This window comes from Halichoerus grypus, chromosome X (genome assembly GCF_964656455.1).
Source record: "Halichoerus grypus chromosome X, mHalGry1.hap1.1, whole genome shotgun sequence".
In the NCBI taxonomy this organism is placed as follows: Eukaryota; Metazoa; Chordata; class Mammalia; order Carnivora; family Phocidae; genus Halichoerus; species Halichoerus grypus.
In genome coordinates, this window is record NC_135727.1 from 64,398,290 (window position 1) to 64,420,676 (window position 22,387).

The 22,387-nt window shown below is 37.3% G+C and overlaps 1 protein-coding gene and 1 pseudogene across 1 annotated transcript; both read right to left on the bottom strand.

Moving 5' to 3' along the window:
- Window positions 1-15,264: 15,264 nt before the first annotated feature.
- LOC118529469 (non-POU domain-containing octamer-binding protein pseudogene) lies at window positions 15,265-16,818 on the bottom strand (annotated as a pseudogene).
- Window positions 16,819-17,697: 879 nt separating this feature from the next.
- On the bottom strand, window positions 17,698-18,780 carry LOC118529470 (putative P2Y purinoceptor 10). Its single transcript, XM_078064027.1, has one exon. It carries the CDS (start codon window positions 18,739-18,741, stop codon window positions 17,698-17,700), a length of 1,044 nt encoding a protein of 347 aa, XP_077920153.1. The 5' UTR covers window positions 18,742-18,780.
- Between the last annotated feature and the right edge of the window lie 3,607 nt (window positions 18,781-22,387).

Sequence of the window (22,387 nt, forward strand, 5' to 3'; positions counted from 1 at the left end):
GGCAAGGGTCTTGAGGTGGGGGTGGTCTTCAAAAGTTCAAATAACTATTGAGGGGTGCCTGGGGGGCTCAGTTGGTTAAGTGTCTGCCTTCAGTTCAGGTCATGATCCCAGAATCTGGGGATCAAACCCCGCATCAGGATCCCTGCTCAGCAGAGAACTTGCTTCTCCCTCTGCCCCTCACCCCATTTGTGCTCTCTCTCTCTCTCATAAATAAATAAAATCTTAAAAAAAAAGAACTGTTGGAATAGAGTAGGCCAGGAAGGAAAAGTGATAGAAAGTTAGTTCCTAGGAGAGGTCAGGGATTAAAGCATGGAGAGTCTTTTGACTGTAGTAAAGAACTTGGTTTGTAGTACTAGTTTGATAGGTATCTACTGGCAGCTTCTAAGCAACAGATTTACATGACTAGATTCATATTTGTGGTAAAAGATATTCTGAGGTCTCAATGAAGAATGTATGCTAGGGATCAAAAGTGGAGTGAGGAGTCCATTAAGAAGGTAAGATTTGGATAAAATTTGGAAAATGTATAAAAACACAGAAAATTATTTTTTCTTTGAAATAACCACTATTGTGACTTTGGTGTGTTTTCTTCCCATTGTTTATATAAACAAAAATGAAATTGTAATGTGCACATTGATTTACAACCTGCCATTTGCATTAATGTTTTGAAGCCATTTTTATTTTTTTAAACATCACAAATAAGATTTTTAATAGAACCTTCCAGAAAGAGAAAAGGAAAAACACATTTCCTACTTCCCTATTTAACTGGACTTGGGTCTGGTCCCTATTTGCATTTCACTAGCTGTCCCCTGGTAACAGTACCATTCCTTATGGTCCACATGGGTCTACACAAGCAGAGGATGAATCAGGAGGCCTGGCTGTAGTATCAGCAGCCACAAAATATATCATCATTTAATCTTTACTTCTTTAAAATTGTAACCTTCTGTAGCCGTTACTCCTCTACCTCAGAGACTTTGTGCCTTACAGCTTTCCCATGCCTCATGCACTTGAATCAATGTGCCTGGACTTTTCTGAGAAAGTTTGACATTCCTTATTAGAGCCACTGAATGGCAGAACTAGATAGGGCACCAGAGACCATAAATTCCAACCCTTTCATTTGACAGAAGATGAATTGAGGCCCAAAAAGATGTAATGATTTGTGTTGGGTCACAGCAAATGAGCAGCACAGCATGGACTAGACCTTGCGTCTTCTAAGTCCCAGGCCATACTCTCTTCCTACAGCAACATTTTCTCACAATTATCAGCAAATACAGGTAACAGCGCATGTTCATCAGTTACAGAGTCAAGGCCAAAGAGAAAACAGAAACATGACAAAACCCAGACTTGGAGGACTGTAAACAATTTTAGTTTCCATAAAGTAATTATTGTCACTTTCCTGGTTTAAGATTGGTTTGGACTCAAGGTTAGGGTGTAGGGAGCTCTAACAAACTGGTTTCTTTCTATGGCTTCATTATTTACCTTATTCTTAACTTACTTTCTTTTCCTTCCTTCCTTCCTTCCTTCCTTCCTTCCTTCCTTCCTTCCTTCCTTCCTTCCTTCCTCTTTCTTCCTTCCTTCCTCTTTCTTTCTTTCTTCCTTTCTTTCTTCCTTCCTTCCTTTCTTTCTTTCTTTCTTTCTTTCTTTCTTTCTTTCTTTCTTTCTTTCTTTCTTCTTTCTTTCTTTTTCTTTTTCATTTATTAATTTTTATTCTTATTTTTAAACCTGATTCATTCTTGTCTGTGCCACCCTGAGTCAACTTCTGAGTATTAGTTAAACATCAAATTTGTAAATTGAGTCAAACCAAGATATGAAGACATAATTACTGGTGGTAGAATTCAGAGATTTAAATAAGAGTAAGTTATAATTTCCATGAAAATAGTTATCTCACCCAGGGCTTATTTGCATATGACAAATGTTAGCTATGTCCTTGAATCAGCATCTGTTATTAGATATTGAGAATTCTATTTTTATGTAGAGAACTAGAGTGGCTGCATGTTTTGGAAGCCAACCCATACAAATTCTTTTGACTGCTTACACTTTTCTCACATGCTTCTATTTCGTTTGAGCCACTTGGAAACACCTCTCCTGCCATCTACCATTTTTAATTCCTTCTCCTTTTTCTCATGTAAATCTTAAATATGAATTGGTAGGCTGTGTGTTGAGAGGGATGTCAGGAGACATTATTTCATGTTCTTTCACTATTCTCATCGCCCAAACTGCAAGCTTAACTGAAGATTGATGAAATGCAGTATTACAATCACATAAAAAAGATGTAATAAAAAGCCACTCCCTAGTAATACAGATTGCACATGATATAGATTGTCATCACCAGGATGTCTTACACACCTTCTAGGTGCCATTGTACTAAGAGTTTTTATTTATATTTTCTCTTTATCCTATTTTTAGCTTCAATTCCCAGTGAGGAAACCAATCATAGAGAGATCAAGTAACTCACTCAAAGTCAAATACTTAATAGTGGAGCTGACATTTAGGCCCAGGATTGCCCAATTTTAATGCCCAAAGAAGGGTAGAAATAAATAATTTCTCACTGTTAGAATCCAAAGTAACAGAGATAAAGTGAAATAAACCTGTTTGCCAAAGTTGGGTTTGACTCACCATTCTGGTGTTCAATCAACTAAAACTGATCTGATGTGAATTTTAAGTTTTGCTTCTTGTTAAGATAGTAATTATTATGTCATGTCTTGGTAATGTAAAGATTAAATCCTTGCCCTGAGATTTTTTAAAACAATTTAAAAATGAGAAGTTAGCTTTGTTGGAATGTTAGAATTGAAAGAGAGCTTAGAAAGCATGAATTACACACTCATGGTTTAAAAAACGAAGAAGTCAAACCCAGAGAGAGACAGTGACTTACTCAAGATGACAAGGATGATAATTAGCATTCTCCACTTCACAATGCTAGCATAGACATATTGGAGAACACTGCATTTTGTCTCCTGGGGTTTTATTATTATTTAAGTTAATAGAAGTTGAAAAACTATAAAGCAAAAATATAAGCTAGTTAAGGACCTAAAAAATAAATCTGTCAATCAACAACTATTTATAGATTTTTTAATCTGGTGCCCAATAACTGTGATAAACTATGTTGTAAGAAATAGAGATGAATATGGCTCAGTCCCTGTTTCTAGGGTACTCAGAGTTTAGGTAATAAAATAAAAATAACATATGTATGAGTTAAATAAGTAGCTCAAAAGGTAGCATAAGGTAGTTAAAAAAAGAACAGGACTGGGAAAATACATCTGGATCTGAGTCTTTATTCTAACACCACTTACTGTGGGATTACTCACTATAGAACTCTGGCAAAACTTTGGTTCTCACTGTTTTCTTCCCCTGAAATGAGGGCATTTGACAATGACCACATCAAGGAATGGTATGGAGTTGGAGGAAGAAAAGGTTTTTAGCTCTCTTTCTTTCCATCAGGGTCCTACTCCTTCATTCTGTAATATTGATAAATAGCATTTTCTTGATCCTGCAAATGCAGAATCAAGTCAGGTCTCCTAAAGAACACCCCTCCATTCTCTGGCTCTTTCCACCCAGATTGCCACTCTTAAATTCTTGTTATACAAAGGCAATCTTTAAATCTCTTATCTAATTTAGAGTCTATACCAGATATGATAAGAATATATGCTAAGTATAATAATTGTGGCCCAGTTAATAAGTGCTACAGGAACACAAAGGAAAGAGACATCAGTGAATGTGATAAGAATAGAGAAATATTCCTGAATCAGGTAGGTAAAGGATCAAGGTAAACCATCAGGGTAAAGGATGCTGGGATAGTAATAGGTTGAAGAGTAGAGGGTGTCTTCCAAGAAGAGGGATCAGGAGGCACAGAGATGAAAAAGCCAAAGAGAGTGAAAACACTAATTTGGCTGGAGTGGAAAAAAAATGGTGGGACTGAATAAAGGAGGCTGGGGCTAGACTAGATGTCAGGCAAGGAATCTGGGTTTTTATGCCATTGACAGTGGATACCAAAGGAGATATGCTGAAGTAGGGAACTAAGAGGTGATACTAAATACAATTTGAGGTCCATATGCAACCAGCCTATAAGCTACCAATAACCAATAACAAAGGTTAAGTTTTCCTTATATGTCCTCTCTCATCTTTGTCCTAGACTATATGTGGTTCTTTTGTGGCCTTCTCCTTTTTCCTATAGTCGCTCTTCCATTTACCCAGTTCCACAAATGTTGAAATGTAACAATAAGGCAATAACTTCTCATTGACCTGTAGGTGGAACAAACCCACAGAAAGTATACATAACTAATGAATCATTGAACACTACATCAAAAACTAATTATGTACTATGCAGTGGCTAACTAAATATAATTTAAAAAGGCACTTTTGATGAGCACAGGTATTGTATGGAAGTGCTGAATCACTATATTGTACATCTGAAACTAATATTACACTGTATGTTAACTAACATTACACTGTATGTTAACTAACTGGGATTTAAATAAAAACTCTTTTAAAAAAAGAAAAAAGAAATACAATGAGAATCTAACTGAGCATCCACAACTTACCAAGGAGAAGAATGGCCCAGAGGAGACAGAGTAACTACAGAATGGCAAGCTATAATTGGATCTGGAATAGAAGCAAGAACAGGAGCAGATTCCTGGCTACTATAAAAAAAAAAAAGTGGTACTTTAAACAATTTAGATGGAACTCACACAGGTCTGATTTTATCAATACTTTATTGAATTCATTGGAAATAAAAGAAAAAGCTGAGAATATAGATGAAAGAAGGAAAGAGTAACTGGTCTTGTGAGATACTAACTTTGTTCTGCACCCAGTCCTTCACACCTCCACTTCCAACACTGAGAAAAGAAAGCATAAAGTATCCTTTTTAATAGCACCATGACATCAAAGCAAAAAGCAAACAACCTTCCAGAAACATTTTTTTAAATATTTTAATAGTTAATGCACAGCTTATAAACACAATTTAGAGAACTAAAAAAGTCAGAGCATACTGCAATATGGTAACATAGTTAATGGAGATCCAGGTAGACTTTGGCCCCATTTATATTTATATTTATATTTGTATTCAACAAGTTCAACCAATCTGCCAAGATGCAGTGACTCTCTCTCACTCTCTCTTTTTCTCTCTCTCATATATAAATTTAAAGGACTATATATATGAATATATATATGTGTGTGTGTGTGTATATATATATATACATATATAAAGGTATATTCCTTTAAATCACCAAACAAGCATTTATTGAGCACCTACAATTTGCATGATGCTGAGAAATATAGATTAGTTATATGGTCACCATATAATAATAGACTGTATAGTTTATGCCCAGAATGCAGTCTCCCATAAAGAAAGAAATATGCAAGTCTTAATCTAGCAACAGAAACTATCAAAGTCTTAATATCCCTATAGGAAATTAGGTTCAATTTCAATATGTTATGGAGTACAACATATTGTATTGTCCTTGATGGGTACCTTCAAGGACTTTACTGTATAGAAGAGATTATGTGGTTATACAGTGAAGTAAAATTTAAGCTGAATCTGAAATAATTTGTAAGACTAGATAGACAGGAGGAGCAAAGACATATTTGAGTGGAAACAGTATGAGCAAAGGCAGAAGTGTGTATGTTCAATGTTTTCTTGGGAGCCTAAGTTTTTGCATATTTTATATTTATTCAGATTTGCTTATCTGATATATTTAACCAGACCAGGAATTGTAAAACTGTACTGAATTAAGGATGTTCTTTGAGCCTTTAAATGTCCCTCAACAAATGTATCCATGTCCAAACAATACTGCTAAGTAACCTAGTCTCCCTTCAGGCTCTCCTCTTTACAACTGCAGGTTCCTTTAGATTTGTTTCAGATCCATTCCTTCCAAAAATTTTGGAGACCTTGCATTCTATCTACAGAATTCATCCATAGGAGATACTGACTGTGCTCTATTTGTATCCTCATTGTTTTCCTATGGCTATGACCAGTCTCTGATATTTGATTTCTTCAGAGATCCTTAATCCTAATCATAACTTTATCCTCTGAAAGGCTGGACCTAACTGACTCATGGTAGGGGACAGGTAGATGGTTCTTTCTGTTACTCACAGGAACCTCAGCCAGTATTGCCATGACCCAGGACATTACTTCATGCCTTCATCTTTTCTATGATACTGATATGTTGTTTAAAATATTTAATTCTGGGGTGCCTGGGTGGCTCAGTCGTTAAATGTCTGCCTTTGGCTCAGGTCATGATCCCAGGGTCCTGGGATAGAGCCCCACATGGGGCTCCCTGCTTAGCAGGGAGTCTGCTTCCCCCTCTCACCCTGCCTGCTGCTCCCCTTGCTCGTGCATGCTCTCTCTCTCAAATAAATAAATAAAATCTTTAAAAAAATATTTAATTATATCCTATGCATTTTAGTGGTTAAGAGGGGCACTATCTGCTTTCCTTGATTCCTTTCTTAATACTACTCCTCCCTGTGTCCTTATGTTTTAATAATTATTATAATTTAAAAACAATTATCATCTACATTTCTTATTGGATCTTTATAAGAGGCTTCCGAAGCAGAATGGTCATAGATTATTATCATCATATTGCAGAGGAGGAAACAACATCAGAGTGTTTGTAAAGTGTCTTACTCAAGATCACACAGTTAAGAAAGGGCAGAGACAGTATTAGAACCCAACTTCATCCAGTTACTATCAGTTACAGCTATAGGTTTAGCTTGCCATTCTTGGGACTCCTGCACTCCAGTATTTTGGGTAATAGTGTGTAGAGGGACAGGACTGGCTATTTGCCTGGCCCCAGAAATACAGGATTAAGGTGACTACTTGTGGACCCTCTTCTAGAAGTAGGAGTAAGTTGGAACCTTATGGGGAAGTCTAATAATTTTATTTTTTTAATTTTTTTAAGTCTAATAATTTTAAAATAATTGGTAAGACAGTCTGTTTTCTGTGCTTCTCCAAATCTTCTGGATAATGTTCATTACTCATGAAAACAATAGGCCAACTTCAGAAGAAAGTATTAATGTATCTCAAATAGGACTCCAAATACATAGGAGGATTTCTACCAAGTGCCCTTAAGAAGGAGGGAGCAAAGGTCAGAATGAGGAGATGTTCTCTCAAGAGCATTATGGAGGGGCGCCTGAGTGGATCAGTCGTTAAGCATCTGCCTTTGGCTCGGGTCATGATCCCGGGGTCCTGGGATCAAGCCCCGCATCGGGCTCCCTGCTCAGTGAGGAGCCTGCTTCTCCCTCTCCTCTACCTGCTGCTCCCCTTGCTTGTGCTCTCTCTCTGTCAAATAAATAAATAAATCTTTAAAAAAAGAGCATTATGGAAAATGAAAAATAGCTTCCCCAAGAGGAATAAAGCAATTTAAATTAAACTATTTCTTAATGAAACAAGTAAAGCAAGTAGTAATTTTGAAATTATGGACATATAATTTCATATATAATTGATATATATGATTATTGAAATTATACATATACATTTTATATATTAATATTATATATGGAATTATATATAAATTTATATATGAAGTTATATATAAATTATGTATATAAATTCTGGCAATATTTATATTCCAAGAAATTTCAGGTGTCAAACAGCTAGTCACACCTCAGTCATCTGGAACCCAAAAATCTTGCAACCTCAACTATCCAAACACAGCTGACAGAGCCAAGAAGGAAATAAAATAGTACTGAATAGCCAAAATGGATGTCATAAAGGCCACAAACTAAAAACTATACACTTTGCTCCATAGGAGGTTTTCCCTTTTCCACACACGCCCTCTCCAAATAAAATAAAATAAGCAGTCTTTACTCATTTTTGTTAAATTTCAGCTGTTATAACTAGCTTGATTAGTGTGTTCTCAAAGCCACAAAAGATTACAAAGAACTAATTGAAATGACAGGGACTTCATTAGGCAGGTCCACTGACAATAGCAACAAGTAAGTACAAATAGTCTGAAAAGATAAAGAAGCATTTATAAAATCAAATATATAAGAACAAAAAATCCATGAGTCCATTTTAGTGTAGGTACAAGCAAAATTTCAATAGCTACAAATTTTAATTGTTCTGAGAGTAGCAAATATATATAGTACAATAACTGATTTTTTTTTAAGATTTTAATTATTTATTTGACACAGAGAGAGCACAAGCAGGAGGAGCAGCAGGCAGAGAGAGAGGGAGAAGCAGGCTTCTCGCTGAGTGGGGAGTCCGATGCGGGGCTCGATCCCAGGAACCCAGGATCATGACCCTAGCCGAAGGCAGATGCTTAAGGACTGAGCCACCCAGGCACAACAATAACTAATGTTTATAATGATGACCCTCAGTCATCCTGAAAAGATTACATTAAATGATAGAGTTGAAGCTCTTCTTAAATAATAACAATACTAAAACTAACCAAAACAAACATTTCTAGTGTTTTAGGGTTTAGAAAGCACTTTCCAAGAAAGTATGCCTAATATTGAGATCATCTAGTCTAGCCTCCTCATGTACATATAATAAAAAAGAAATCCCAAAGAGAATTAACTTGCTCAAAGATACCTAGCTTATCATTGGTAGACCTAAAACTAGTATCTTGGTCTTCTGAGTGTGGATTAATGCTTCTTTCAAACATTATGTCCCCTTATTTAAAACAAAGTGCTTAAATGAATAGGACATAATACAATTTATAAATATTTGCACCTAAAAAGATATTTTAAATGTCCAGGTACTTAAAAGAGCTAATCAATTTCTACAAAATACAACTGTCAAATATACAAATCTGCAGAGAACTTCAGAGAACCTGTTTTTTGTTTGTTTGTTTGTTTTTTACTTTTCTCTCTCATTTTGTAATCTAAATTCCAGTTAGTTAATATACAGTGTAATATTAGTTTCAGGTGTACAATATAGTGATTAAACACTTCCATACAACAACTGGTGCTCATCACAAGTGCACTCCTTAATCCCCATCAACTAACCCATTCTCCCACTCACCTAACTCCTGGTAATCAACAGTTTGTTCTCTATAGTTAAGAGTTTGTTTCTTGGTTTTCCTCTTTCTCTTTTTTTTCCCTTTGCTTCTTTGTTTTGTTTCTTTAATACCAAATATGGGTGAAATCACATGGTATTTGACTTTCTCTGACTGACTTCTTTTGTTTAGCATAATACTCTCTAGCTCCATCCATGTCATTACAAAGGGCAAGATTTCACTCCTTTATATGGCTGAGTGATATTCATTCTATATATATACCACTTCTTCTGTATCTATTCATCAGTCAATAGACACTTGGGCTGTTTCCATAATTTCTATGGTCATAGATAATGCTGCTATAAACATTGGGGTGCATGTATCCCTTTAAATTACTATTTCTGTATTCTTTGGGTAAATACCTAGTAGTGCAATTGCTGGATCATAGGGTAGTTCTATTTTTCACTTTTGAGAAAACTCCATACTGTTTTCCAGACTGGTTGCACCACTTTGCACAAGGATTCCCCTTTCTCCACATCCTTGCCAACACCTGTTATTTCCTATGTTGTCCATTTTAGCCATTCTGACAGATGTGAGGTGATATCTCATTATAGTTTTGATTTGTATTTCCCTGATGATGAGTGATGTTGAATAGCTTTTCATGTGTCTGTTGGATATCTGTATGTCTTCTTTGGAAAGATGTTTATTTATGTCTTCTGTCCATTTTTAATAGGATTATTCATTTTGGGGTGTGGAGTTTTAAAAGTTCTTCATATATTTTGGATACTAACCCTTTATTGGATATGTAATTTGCAAATATTTTCTCCCATTCTGTAGGTTGCCTTATAGTTTTGTTGATTGTTTCCTTTGCTGTGCAGAAGCTTTTTTTTTTTTTATGTAGTCCTAATCTTTATTTTTGTTTTTGTTTCCCTTGTCTCAGGAGACATATCTAGAAAGAAGTTGCTATGATTGATGTTAAAGAAGTTACTGCCTGTTTTCTCTGCTGGGATTTTTATGGTTTCAGGTCTTACATTTAGGTCTTTAATCCATTTTGAATTTATTTTTGTATATCATATAAGAAAGTGGTCTCGTTTCCTTCTTTTGCATTGTTGCTGTCCAGTTTCCCCAACACCATTTGTTAAAGAGACTTTTACCCATTGGATATTCTTTCCTGCTTTGTCAAAGATTAATTGACCATATAGTTGTGAGTTCATCTCTGGGTTCTCTATTCTGTTCCATTGATCTTTATGTCTAATTTTATGTCAGTACTATACTGTTTTGATCACTACACCTTTATAATATAACTTGAAGTCTGGAATTGTGATACCTCCAGCATTGCTCTTCTTTTTCAATGTTGCTTTGACTATTTGGGGTCTTTTGTGTTCTATAAACATTTTAGGATTGTTTGTTCTATCTCTGGGAAAAATGTTGTTGGTAGTTTGATAAGGATTGTATTAAATGTGTAGATTGCTTTGAGTAGTATAGACATTTTAACAATATTTATTCTTCCAATCCATAAGCATGGAATATCTTTCCATTTCTTTGTGCCATCATCAATTTCTTTCTTTAGTGTTTTACAGTTTTTGGAATACAGGTCTTTTACTTCTTTGGTTAGATTTCCTCCTAGGTATCTTATTGGTTTTGGTTCAATTGTGAATGGTACTGATGCTTTAATTTCTCTTTCTGCTGCTTCATTATTGGTCCAGTGTGTCATTCAAAGCCATTGTTTCCTTCTTTATTTTCTGTTTAGATGATCTGTCAATTGATGTAGGTGGGGTGTTAAACTCTGCTACTAATTATTTTGTTATTATTAATTACATCCTTTTTTTTTAAAGATTTTATTTATTTATTTGAGAGAGAGAGAATGAGAGAGAGCACATGAGAGGGGTTAGGGTCAGAAGGAGAAGCAGACTCCCCGCTGAGCAGGGAGCCCGATGTGGGACTCGATCCCAGGACTCCAGGAACATGACCTGAGCCGAAGGCAGTTGCTTAACCAACTGAGCCACCCAGGCGCCCTATTAATTACATCCTTTATGTTTGTTATGAATTGTTTTGGGTGCTCCCATGTTGGGTTCATAAATATTTACAATTGTTAGATCTTCTTATTGGATTGTCCCCTTTATTATTATATAATGCCCTTCTTTGTCTCTTTTGAAAGTCTTTGTTCTAAAGTCTACTTTGCCTGATATAAGTATTGCTACTCTGGCTTTCTTTTGAAATCCATTTACATGATAAATGTTTCTCCATCCCCTCACTTTCAAAGATTTATTTATTTATTTGAGAGAGAGAGAGAGAGTGCACAAATGGGGGGGTCAGAGGGAGAGGGAGAAGCAGGCTTCCCACTGATCTGGGAACGCGATGTGGGACTCCATCCCAGGACCCCAGGATCAAGACCTGAGCCACCCAGGCACGCCCTCGCTTTCAATCTGCAGGTGTCTTTAGGTCTAAAGTGAGTCTTTTATAGGCAGCATATAGTTGGGTCTTGTTTTTCTATCCTTTCTGACACCCTCTGTCTTTTGATTAGAGTGTTTAGTCCAGTTACATTCAGAGTAATTATTGATAGATATGTATTTATTTCCATTTTATATTTGTTTTGTCATTTTTTCTGGAGATTTTCTCTGATCCTTTCTTGTCTTTTTCACTTTTGGTCTTTCCTTTGTACTCAGAGTCCCCTTTAATATTTCTTGCAGGGCTGGTTTAGTGGCCATGAACTCCTTTAGTTTTTATCTGGGAAACTCTTTAACTCTCCTATTCTGAATGATAACCTTGCTGGATAGAGTATTCTTGGGTGCAGATTTTTCCCATTCAGCATTTTGAATGTATCACACCATTGCCTTCTGGTTTTCCAAGTTTCTGTTGAGAAATATCCAGCTAGACTTATGGGTTTTCCTTTGTAAATTAAGGATTTCTTTCTTTTTTTTTTTTTTTTTTTAAGATTTTATTTATTTATTTGAGAGAGAGAATGAGATAGAGAGAGCATGAGAGGGGGGAGGGTCAGAGGGAGAAGCAGACTCCCTGCTGAGCAGGGAGCCCGATGTGGGACTCGATCCCAGGACTCCAGGATCATGACCTGAGCCGAAGGCAGTCGCTTAACCAACTGAGCCACCCAGGTGCCCAGGATTTCTTTTGTCTTGATGTTTTTAAGATTTTTTTTTTCTTTATCACTATATTTTGCAAATTTAATTACAATATGTCTTGGTGTTGCTCTGTTTTTGTTGATTTTGATGGGAGTTCTCTGTGCCTCCTGAATCTGGATATTGTTTCCTTCCCTAGATTAGAGAAGTTTTCAGCTATTATTTCTTCAAATAAATTTTCTGCCCTCTTTTCTCTCCTCCCCCCTCCTCATCCTCTTCCACCCCCTTCTCCCCCTCCTCCCACTCCTCTTCCTCCTCCTTCTTCTTCTTCTTCTTCTTTCTTCTTCTTCTTCATCCTCCTCCTCCTCTCCTTCTTTTCCTTCTCCTCCTTCTCCTCTCCTCCTTTTCCTTCTCCTCCTCTCCTTCTTCTGTGACTCCTCTAATAAGGGTGTTATTACATTTGATATCATCACTGAGTTCTCTATGTCTATTCTCATGTTGAATAATTCTTATTTTTCTCCTTTGTTCAGTTTCATTATTTTCCATTATTTTGTCTTCTAGATCACTAATTCATTCCTCTGCTTTTTCCAGCCTGCTGTTCATTACATAAAGTCTGTTTCCAATCTCATTCACTGTACTCTTCATCTGATTCATTCTTTTTTAGCTCTTTTATCTATGTGGTAAGGGTCTCACTAATGTCCTCTATTCTTTTCTCAGGACAAATGAGTATCCTCATGATTGTTGCTTTAAATTCTCCATCTGTTTTACTTAGATCCCTGGACATAATCTTGTTCTTTCATTTGGGATGAATTGCTCCATCTTTGCATTTTGTCTAAGTCTCTGGTTTCTTCTCTGTGTTAGAAAATCCCGTTATGTCTCCTGCTTCTGAAAGTAGTGACATTATGAAGAAGAGGTCATGTAATGCCCAGAGCCTACTGCTTCAGGGAGTGTCTCCGTTATGTGCTGCATGCATTCTGCTACTGTGGTTCTGCTGCTCTATCCTTTAGTCTAATCATCTGCAGAGGCTTTCTTTGCTTGCTGTGGGCAGTGTTTGGTCCCTGGCCTGAATGCAGTGAGTTGTAACTAGGTGTGCTCTGGTCGGCTTGTGAAATGAAACATGACACCACTTGCACCAGAACTGAGGCCCTGCTAAACTCTCTGGTAAAGAGACATGGTGGGGAATGGTTTGTGCTTATCTTCTGGGTGAGGGACCTGTTGCACTGGGACTGAGCCAAGGTGACTGAAAAGGACAGCCCCACCAGAGTGCTGGGGGTTGGGTTTTGGTGTAAGCAAATTGAGTAGCCAGTGTAGGAGCTGAACTGCTTCCAGTAGGTGGTTCTGTATGTTAAGGGGCAGGGGAGGGAAATGGAACTGGTCAGCTCCTTTGTTCCAGGAGAGGTGTCTCCATGAATGTTGCTTCTCAAGGATGTGCTCTAAGAAGAGTGAATAATATCCCTTCTGTGTACCCCAGTTCTTCAGATTTTTGTTTCAATGCTGTCTGTCCCCAGGTTGTTTGCCTGTCTTCTCTCCAGGAGTAGCATAATGCCATCAAGGCTCTATTCCAGGCAAACCCTCTGACCTTTAAAACTCCAGGTTTTAAGCCCCACTGGTTGCAAGAACCCACAAAATTCAGCCCCTCTTGTTTTCCAAGTCAATGGCTTCTGGGAAATGTTCTCTTTGTGTTTTCCTCAGTGTGGTTCTCTCTCTCTTGCCCTTCTCCTTGACCATGGTTCCCTTCCCTCAGCAGTGGCTGCAATCCCTTCCTCCCCTAGACCTTCTTTGATGTGGCCTTTTCTCTTCTTTTACTTGTGGAGTTTGTTCTTTCAGTCTTCAGGTCAATTTCTGGGGAATTTAGGTTGATTTGATAGTTATCTAGCTGTGTTTGTGGAACAAGACATGCCTAGGGTCCTCCCAGTCTTCTGCTTCTTCCTCTGCTAAGAAGCACTTTCCTCTTTTTTTTTAACTATTTTTTTATTTGAGTGTAGTTGATACACAATGTTTCATTAGTTTCATGTGTACAACATAGTGCTTTGACAAGTTTATACATTAGGTTTTACTCTATTTTCCCAACACTGTAGCAAATGTTATTATCTGTCACTGTTCTAATAGGCAATCACTATTACAAAAAAAAAATTCACACAAATAAAACAGTTTGTGAATTTACAACCTTATAAAGACAAGAAAATAAGTCTTTATAATTTTATAAACCTGACTACTGCTTTATAAAATACCATTTTAATGAAAGCCAATATATGAAATTTTAAGTTTCACATTTTTTCAATGTTAGTGATTTGGATTACAAAATTATTTCACCACAAAGATTTAAAAAATAGCAATTTTTCATTCTGCATTCATAATAATATTCAATTCACCAATATTCTCTTTATATATGTCTTTACTTGTGAGAATGAGGTCTAACTGAAAAACTACATGTGTGATACTTTTTTTTTTTTAAAGGCTTAAAACGTATTTTAATAAGTTAATGCTGTATTACTGCTCCATTTCTCAGAAAAACTCCAAAGATATCAGGGACAAATCAAACATGGTACACCAATAAAAAAAAATGCACAGCATAACTACCTAAGATAGGCAAGACTAAGAGCTACCGTCCAACCTTCAGCATACAGCAACCCTGTTCCCAAGATTGTACTAGGCCTATCAAGAAAAGCTGTGAACAGCAACATCATAGACACAAAAGGGCCATTCCTGGGTTGTCCTAACCCAAGAAAAAATATGGGGGCAACTTAACACAAGATTTTTTTTTAAAGATACACTAAAATGAAAATCTCTAAGAGAAAATGTCTTCCTTGGGACATGAAGGGGTAATATATGGGATATAACAGAACCGTATGTATGTTGTCTGTGACCTCTGTGGACATTGGCCTGAATTCCCACCTGTGAGTGAATGGAACAATGGGGCTAAGGTCATTGGGGGATGCTTGTTTTTGTGGTGTATGTGGCAGTGCCTCTGGGGTTTGGAGGGTATAATAAGGAACCAAATAGAACAGGATGGACAAAGAATGGAATGATCAAGATTAATGGGGGCTCTAACTGGATCCATTTTGCCATGGTTTCCAGCCCCCTTCACAGGCCCTCAGCAATCACATGAGACTTCAGGAATGCACCACACAAAATCAATTTGTTAAACGATATACCACAAAGAACTGATTTGTTAAATATCGCCCCTCCCTTGCCCTCAGCCTCCAGCAAACTCCCTCAGAGTAGTACAGACAAGAAAGACCTAACTATTGGGAGGAATCCCTAGCACTTTTCCAGGGCAGAATTCTGGCTAGTCCAAAAAGGGTCCTTATTTTAAGGTTTTTTGGGAAACTAGACATTGAAATTTTTATTAGTATCAGCTACGTTTGTTTGGAGCAAATTCAGCTCTAGGAGTTGCATGGTTGAATGCAGGAGGGGTTCCACCAATTGCCCCAATTCCTTCCATTGTAGCAGCTTGGCCAAAGCATTCAGTTGTTGGTGGGGTCAATCCCAAGGTTCCATCTGGCATCATAGTGGCAGGTCCTGGAGGAGCTGGGGTACCTGCTGGCACTGGAGCAGGGGGAAATGGCGTCTCTGTTGTTTATGCCCACAGCACCTCCCATAGCCATCTGGCCCATCCGTATCTCCTGTTCTCTCGCATCAAGGCATGTTCCCTTGAATCCTTCCTGCTGTCGCCGCATCATTTCTTCCTGTTGCCGCTGCATCTCTTCCTCACGGCGCCTGTGTTCCTCCTCCTGGTTGAGCTCCAGTTGTTTTCGTTTTTGCACTTCTTGGTTGTGCAGCTCTTCCATCCTCCGAAGTTCTTCTTGACGCCTCATCAAATCCTGTCTCATTAGCATGACCTGGTGCTCATGGCGAGCAGCCTCCATCTCCATCTCCAGCTTTTCACAAGCTTCCTTGATGTTGTGGTCCACTTGGTCCTGCTGCTGCTTCTCCATCCCAATGAGTGCCTTCCAGTGCATGGCATACTCATACTCAAAGGAGCCAGGCTGTGCAAATCTGGGTGGCTGCTCTCCCTCCTTGTGAAATTGCTGGTTCTTTATAACCAGCTTCTCTGGAAGTCCCTCTTCATCATCCAACTGGTCCATGGGCTCCACAGTCACAGGCCGAGGAAATGTGGTTAGCAGGAAGGAGCCTTCACTGCACCTGTCCAGAGCTTCCCGAGCAGCTGGCTTCCCTGAGAATTCAACAATGACTTTTCCTGAGGGCCTTCCTCGATCATCCACAATGACTACAGCCCTTTCCACCTGGCCAAACACCAAAAAGGCTTCCTCCAGAAGTTCATTGGAAACATACTGAGGAAGGTTTTGGACTGTAAGGGATGCACTATGGCAGGCAAAGCGCACACGCAGCTGCTTTCCACGGAGTGACATGTTGTCCAGTTCTACTTTGGCAATCTCCGCTAAGGTTCATGTTTCCAAGCGGATAAAGCCAAAGCCCTTAACCTTATGAATGAAGACTTCCCCTGCTTTCCCGTATTTCTCAAATAGTTTCCTCATCTCCTCCTCAGTGATGTCAGGAGGAAGATTGCCCACAAAGAGCCGGCTACGTTGGGTGAAGGTCTTCTTTCCTGGTTTCCTAAAATTCTTCAGGTCAATAGTCAAGCCTTCATTTTGGCTGCTGGCATGTTGCCCATTTGCAGGTATTGGTAGCAGTGGTGGCTGCTGTTGCTGCTGGAGGTGCTGCTGGTGGTGATGCTGATGATGCTTCCTTGGAGTATGGTTTTGCTTCTCCAAGTTAAAGGTTTTATTGTTCTGCATTTTTGCACCCCTCTACCGACTGTTCTCTCCTCAGAGTAACGGCGACACTACACAGCCTCTGCGGTCCCGAGAAAAAAATGTGTGTGGTACTTTATTAACTCATTATTTAAAATCTATCAAGCAAAGTTGTGACTGAGGTTGTATATAGAGGAATTAATGTAGAAAGATCATTGCACAATTGATTTTAATGTACAAATATAACAAAATATTTTCTTAATGAGTGCCAATATATAAAAGTAAGCATCATATTACACACTCTTAGACTTTCAAGCAAAGAGCTTTCATTGCAAACCTTGAAACTCTGAAGTTTATGAAATATGTTAGAACACAACTCTCTTCTGTGTTTAAGGTGTATGTGTTGTGTGTGAATCTCATGATACTTTTGAGATATTTGGGATGAGTCTGAATTGTTTGTTTACCCAGGGGGACAAAAGAAAATGCTGATAGATATTCCAAGTTATATGGATATTAATTCCCACTACTCCTATTAATATTAAAATTTCCTCTTTAGCCTATTTTTCAAGTAGTATATATTTTCTAAATAAAGCTAGGATCATATTGTTCTCCTGTGCATTTTTGAATGATTGGACAATTCACCTATGTCCACTTATTTTCAATTTACTTTTTGTTTCTTGCAGGAGAAAGTGAAAACATTGGACCCACTGCTGAGGAAGAGTTGTGCAATTTATTCTGTTGCTTATTACTTTCTGTGAAGAAAGATATTTTATTATATGCTCCATAGAACAGTATGTTTCCATTTGGATAGAAAATATAGTCATGAATAATTCCTTCAGAGGGATCATTTTGAGGTTGAAAGGAAGGAGGCCATGTTTTGTTAAGGCACTCAAAATACAATTTATTTTTTAAGAAAAATCTTCAAGGTGACATAGCTAAACTGATAGAGAACATAGATTATTCTAGCTAGTAATTTGATTACAATGTCTTGGAATCATTCAAAATTTCAAGGGAGATAGTTTGAAGATCCTCCTTCCTGTGATGAATTTCTAAAGCACTGTCTTTGCATCTCACACATGACTGAAGAGCCAAACCACTGTGTTCCAAAAACCTATCACGGAATTCTGAGGTCATAAAATAATATACAATGGGATCAAGACAGCAATTCAGATTTGCAAGACACAGAGAAATGATGTGAAAACATACAGTGCTCTTAATAAAGGAACAGTTTGAAAAGACATGTTGTTTCACCATCATAAAGAATGGGAAGTTGAAGTGGTAAGGAGTGAAACACACAATGAACACCACTGCACACATCAGGACCATCCACAAAGCCTTTTTTCTCTCTTTGGTATTCTGAGGGGGAACTTGGAATTCTTGTAAAGATTTTCTTGTTTTCCATGTGCAATAAGTAATAATTACAACAGGTAAAAAAAAACCTCCAAGTTCAGCTACAGTTATCATGCCAATGGAGGAAGCCATGCTAATGTGTTGAAACCCTAAATCGGCAAAGCAGGATTCAGTGTTGTTGGTTAAGCCAGAACTTCTCAGAATTGGAAGTGGCAAACAGGCAGTCCCCACAATGATCCAGATGGCAGCACTGATGCCCACATCATACCTACGCTTCCAGTTTCTGGCCCTAAAGGGCTTGAGAAGAAAGTAACATCTCTGAAGGCTGATGCACGTCAGGAAATAAATGCTGGCATACATGTTGAGGTACTTCAGGTAGAAGCACAGCAGGCAAAGGGCCTTCTGGAAGGGCCAGTGGTGGCTGATGTAATAGTAAATCCGGAGGGGTAAGGACAGCACGTGAGCAAGGTCAGCCACAGAGAGGTTGATCATGAAAATGATGGCTTTATTTTTCTTGCTGATGAAGTGGCACAGAACCCACAAGGCTACACTATTGGCCAGAAGACCAGGGATGAATATGAGGATGTAAGTGGTTGCACAGAGAGAGTACTGAAATGACACTTGAAGATCAGTGCACTTTGTTCTTACACTGTTTGTGCTGTTACTTCCCATCTTGAGGATGTATGTTCCTTCCTTAAGGAAAGCATTAGAGTGATGATTTCTGCAGAAAATAGAGTAAAAATAGGGTCAAGGGCATGCCAGTTCATATTTGGGTATACAAATATATTTGTGTCCTGCCAAAAAAGTATTCAAGTATTCAAGTGTGAACTTTCACAAATTCAAAAGGTATTTTTTATGAAAACTAAACTGAAAATGTCATGGCAATCTACAAATATATAACAGCATTGTGGAGCATATTTTTAGAAATCAAGAAGATCACTGTTTTGGCAATAACCTTAGTCAGGTTTTCCCCTTAGTAGTCAGAGGGAGTAATCAAACTTATAGAGATGACCAACAAGCAAGACCTTACTGGAAAATTTACCCAGACATACATTCCAACACTTTCCTGGGTTTTTATATTTCAGTATTACAGTTGTCTCCATCTGCATTTTCAAAGTTTGAGATCTAGCTGAGTTTCCAATCATTAATGCTGGAAAAGACTAAAACTGAATCAATTTTAAATTGCAACCTTATCAGGGTTTAGGTGACTGCTGAGATGAGTCTGTGAACCTTTGGGAATGAAACATAAGATAAGGGCCTGGGAAGGGCTGGCAGGTCACCAGTCCTTGAAAGGATGGAAACTTGGAAAAAATGGTGCAATGCAGATAAACTTTAGCTCCTTCAGAATTTGGCTGAGGGCAAAGTTAGTCCTGCTTGTATGTCATGACACTTTTCTTGAAGCTTCTGTAGCTTTAAAGATCTGTGTTTATTAACAGAATTATGTCAGCTTCAGACATTCACATTTATTGAGACTATCCTTGCTACCATTTCAAACAACTACCAGAGTATGTGAAAAACTAGAAGGTATCTAGTGGTAGTTACAGCAAAAAGAGCTATCTCTAATTCAGATCTTGAGGCAAGTTGAGTGAAAAGTTATTAATTTTGAATTGTTACATTTTTAACAACCATAATTGTTAAAGAGTTCTTCCTTCTAGTGAATTAAAATCTGTATCCCTGTCATTTTAACCTAGTTCTGCCTATCAATGTCAAGTAAAGTTTACCCCCTGTTGCACATGAAACTCTTTAAATGTCTGAAGACAGCAATCCTGTCTCTATCAAATCTTCCTTTATCCAGGTTCACCCCTAAATTCACCCCTAAAATGCAGAGTCCCACTTCTTGGTTTTCTTTTGGATCAGATCATTATTGCTTTTGGCCCAAAACCACTATAAAACAGCTTATTTTAACCTTTGAAAATGACAGTTTACTCAAACGTTTGATATTCTCGGGAAATATAGCATGCCTTTGATTGTAGAAACAAAAAGCTAAATGGAATTTTAATATTCCCTTGTACTTTTTATTGCTTGCAAAGGCAGTTAGTTTGTTTCACATTTTATGGAATTAAAGGGAAATTGAGACACACTTAACATTAACTATTGAAAGCAATATAAAGTCTAAGACAGTGCTTATTCAACCCAAAATACAACTAATTGAAATTGTAAAAACTCAGTCAACACACACACAGCCTATACAGTGCCAAATCATCTATTTGATGCCTTTAGACTGACTACATGGTGCTTTCAGATAGACTGTATTTACTGAAAGTTCATTGCAGTCAACCAGCTCACTCAAGTAAACAACTACTTTGAATGTTATTTTCCACAGAGTTGACTATTTTGCTAAATCAGCCAGTTAGTCTAGCAAACTGTAAATCGAGCCAACATTATCTGTTTTTGTGGTCTGTTTGTTTACCCACCGAACTAACTAAAATAATTGATCTTGTATTCTGTGTACTCAGTTTAAATAAAAAGCCATGTAAACGTGAACCAGGATTATCCTTTTTTTTAAACCAGAATTATTCTTGAAATAAAATTTAGAAAATAGTTAACATACATGAAGTCTTCCCTGATCATCTTTGGTTTTGTTATAATAATAATTAAAAATCACTGAATGCCTACTTGGATGAGGTGTTATGCTAAGTACTTTGTATACACTCTCTCAATCTGTCCCTCACAGCAATCTTATGCAACAATATAACATTACCACTGTTTTACAGCTGAGGAAACTGAGGTCCCAAGAAAGACAAGCTTCACCTCCTCCAAGAAGACTTTCTTGACCTCTCCAAACCAGAAGTCACTTCTATGGCCTCACAGTCCATAGTTCTGATCATTTTTCTAGTGAGAATGCATTTAATACACTTAACAACGTGCTGTGGTTATTACCTTTGCATGGAGTCTCTTTTGTTCCTCTAAATAGATTGCAATCTCTTACATATCAAAGACTCATTCTCTTACTACTTTCTTTCCTCCATAGTAAAGTGTCTCCTAAAATGTTTTGAACATATTAGGGATCCACTAAGTGTTTGTTAAGTGAATGACTTGAATGCATGATGAGTGGATAAATCGGGGGAGTGGGGGGAGTCACACTGACAGAAAGGGAGTGTCTGGGGAATTAGAATTTAGATGTGATATTTAATTTGACCACCAGGTGTCATAAGTATACCAATGTTCAAATATTTTTAAATATTGAACACATTTCTTTTAAAATTCCATTAAGGGAGAAGTTATACTAAAGGAGAGAAGTATCAACAACATCTTGTGTAACATCAGAAGAAGAATCCTTTAAAGGGCATTTTACAGAGTTTTAATTTATTTTATTTTTTTAGCTTCCATACTTCCTCATTTAGATCTCTGAAAATAGTTGGGCTTCTAAATTCATTAGAGATCCCTAGAATATTAGAGCAGTTAAGGACCATCAAGATCTCCTGATCATGACACTTCTTATAGATGAGAATACCAAGGCCAAAAACAGGGAGATTAAATTTTCCACATTCACAGGATCTTCTTGCCTTCCACTACGGAGTAATATTTACTTTTCTAGGAACTTTTAAGATGAAACCCATATTTTCGTAATTACCTAATAATAATACAAACTTTTAGAAATAAACCAATGCCAGATTTTAGAACAGTAACCTTGACAGTGGACTATTAAAGCAAGAGTGATTAGGTTTTTTCCCCAAATATTCTAGGACAAATACAGTGTTTTTAAAAAGCAGAATTAATATTTTTTGTCCCTAATAATAAGATTGTGTAAAAAATCTGCTTAACAGGGGTGCCTGGGTGGCTCAGTTGGTTAAGTGTTGGATTCTTGGTTTTGGCTCAGGTCATGATATCAGCGTCTTGAGATTGAGCCCATGCTGGGATCCATGTTCAGCTCCCAGAGTCTGCTTGAGATTCTTTTCCTCTCTTCACCTCCCCCTGCTCTCACTCTTTCTTTCTCTCGCTCTCTTTCAAATAAATAAGTAAATCTTTCTAAAAATCTGCTTAACAGTCTTAGATTAGGTTATTTTTAAGCTTTTGTTATTTCTTTATATAAGGAATACAGTTTCACATTAGAAAATAGAGATAAAGAAAAACAAAATATATACACATCTATCATTAATATTTCCATTGCTAACATTTTGGTATATAACCTACATTTTCCCCCATGCCTATAGATCTATAAATGAATACATGTATAGATATTTTAACCAAATTTGACTCATATACACATACTCTTTTATAATTATAGTTTGTATTCAATCATAATTATTATGAATATAGTATCATTAATAAATAGACATTTTATTAGCAATCATTTTATTAATCAATTTATTAATAA

Coding starts and splice junctions, on each gene's coding strand:
- LOC118529470 (XM_078064027.1), bottom strand. CDS start 18,741: ATGGGAAGTAACAGCACAAACAGTGTAAGAACAAAGTGCACTGATCTT.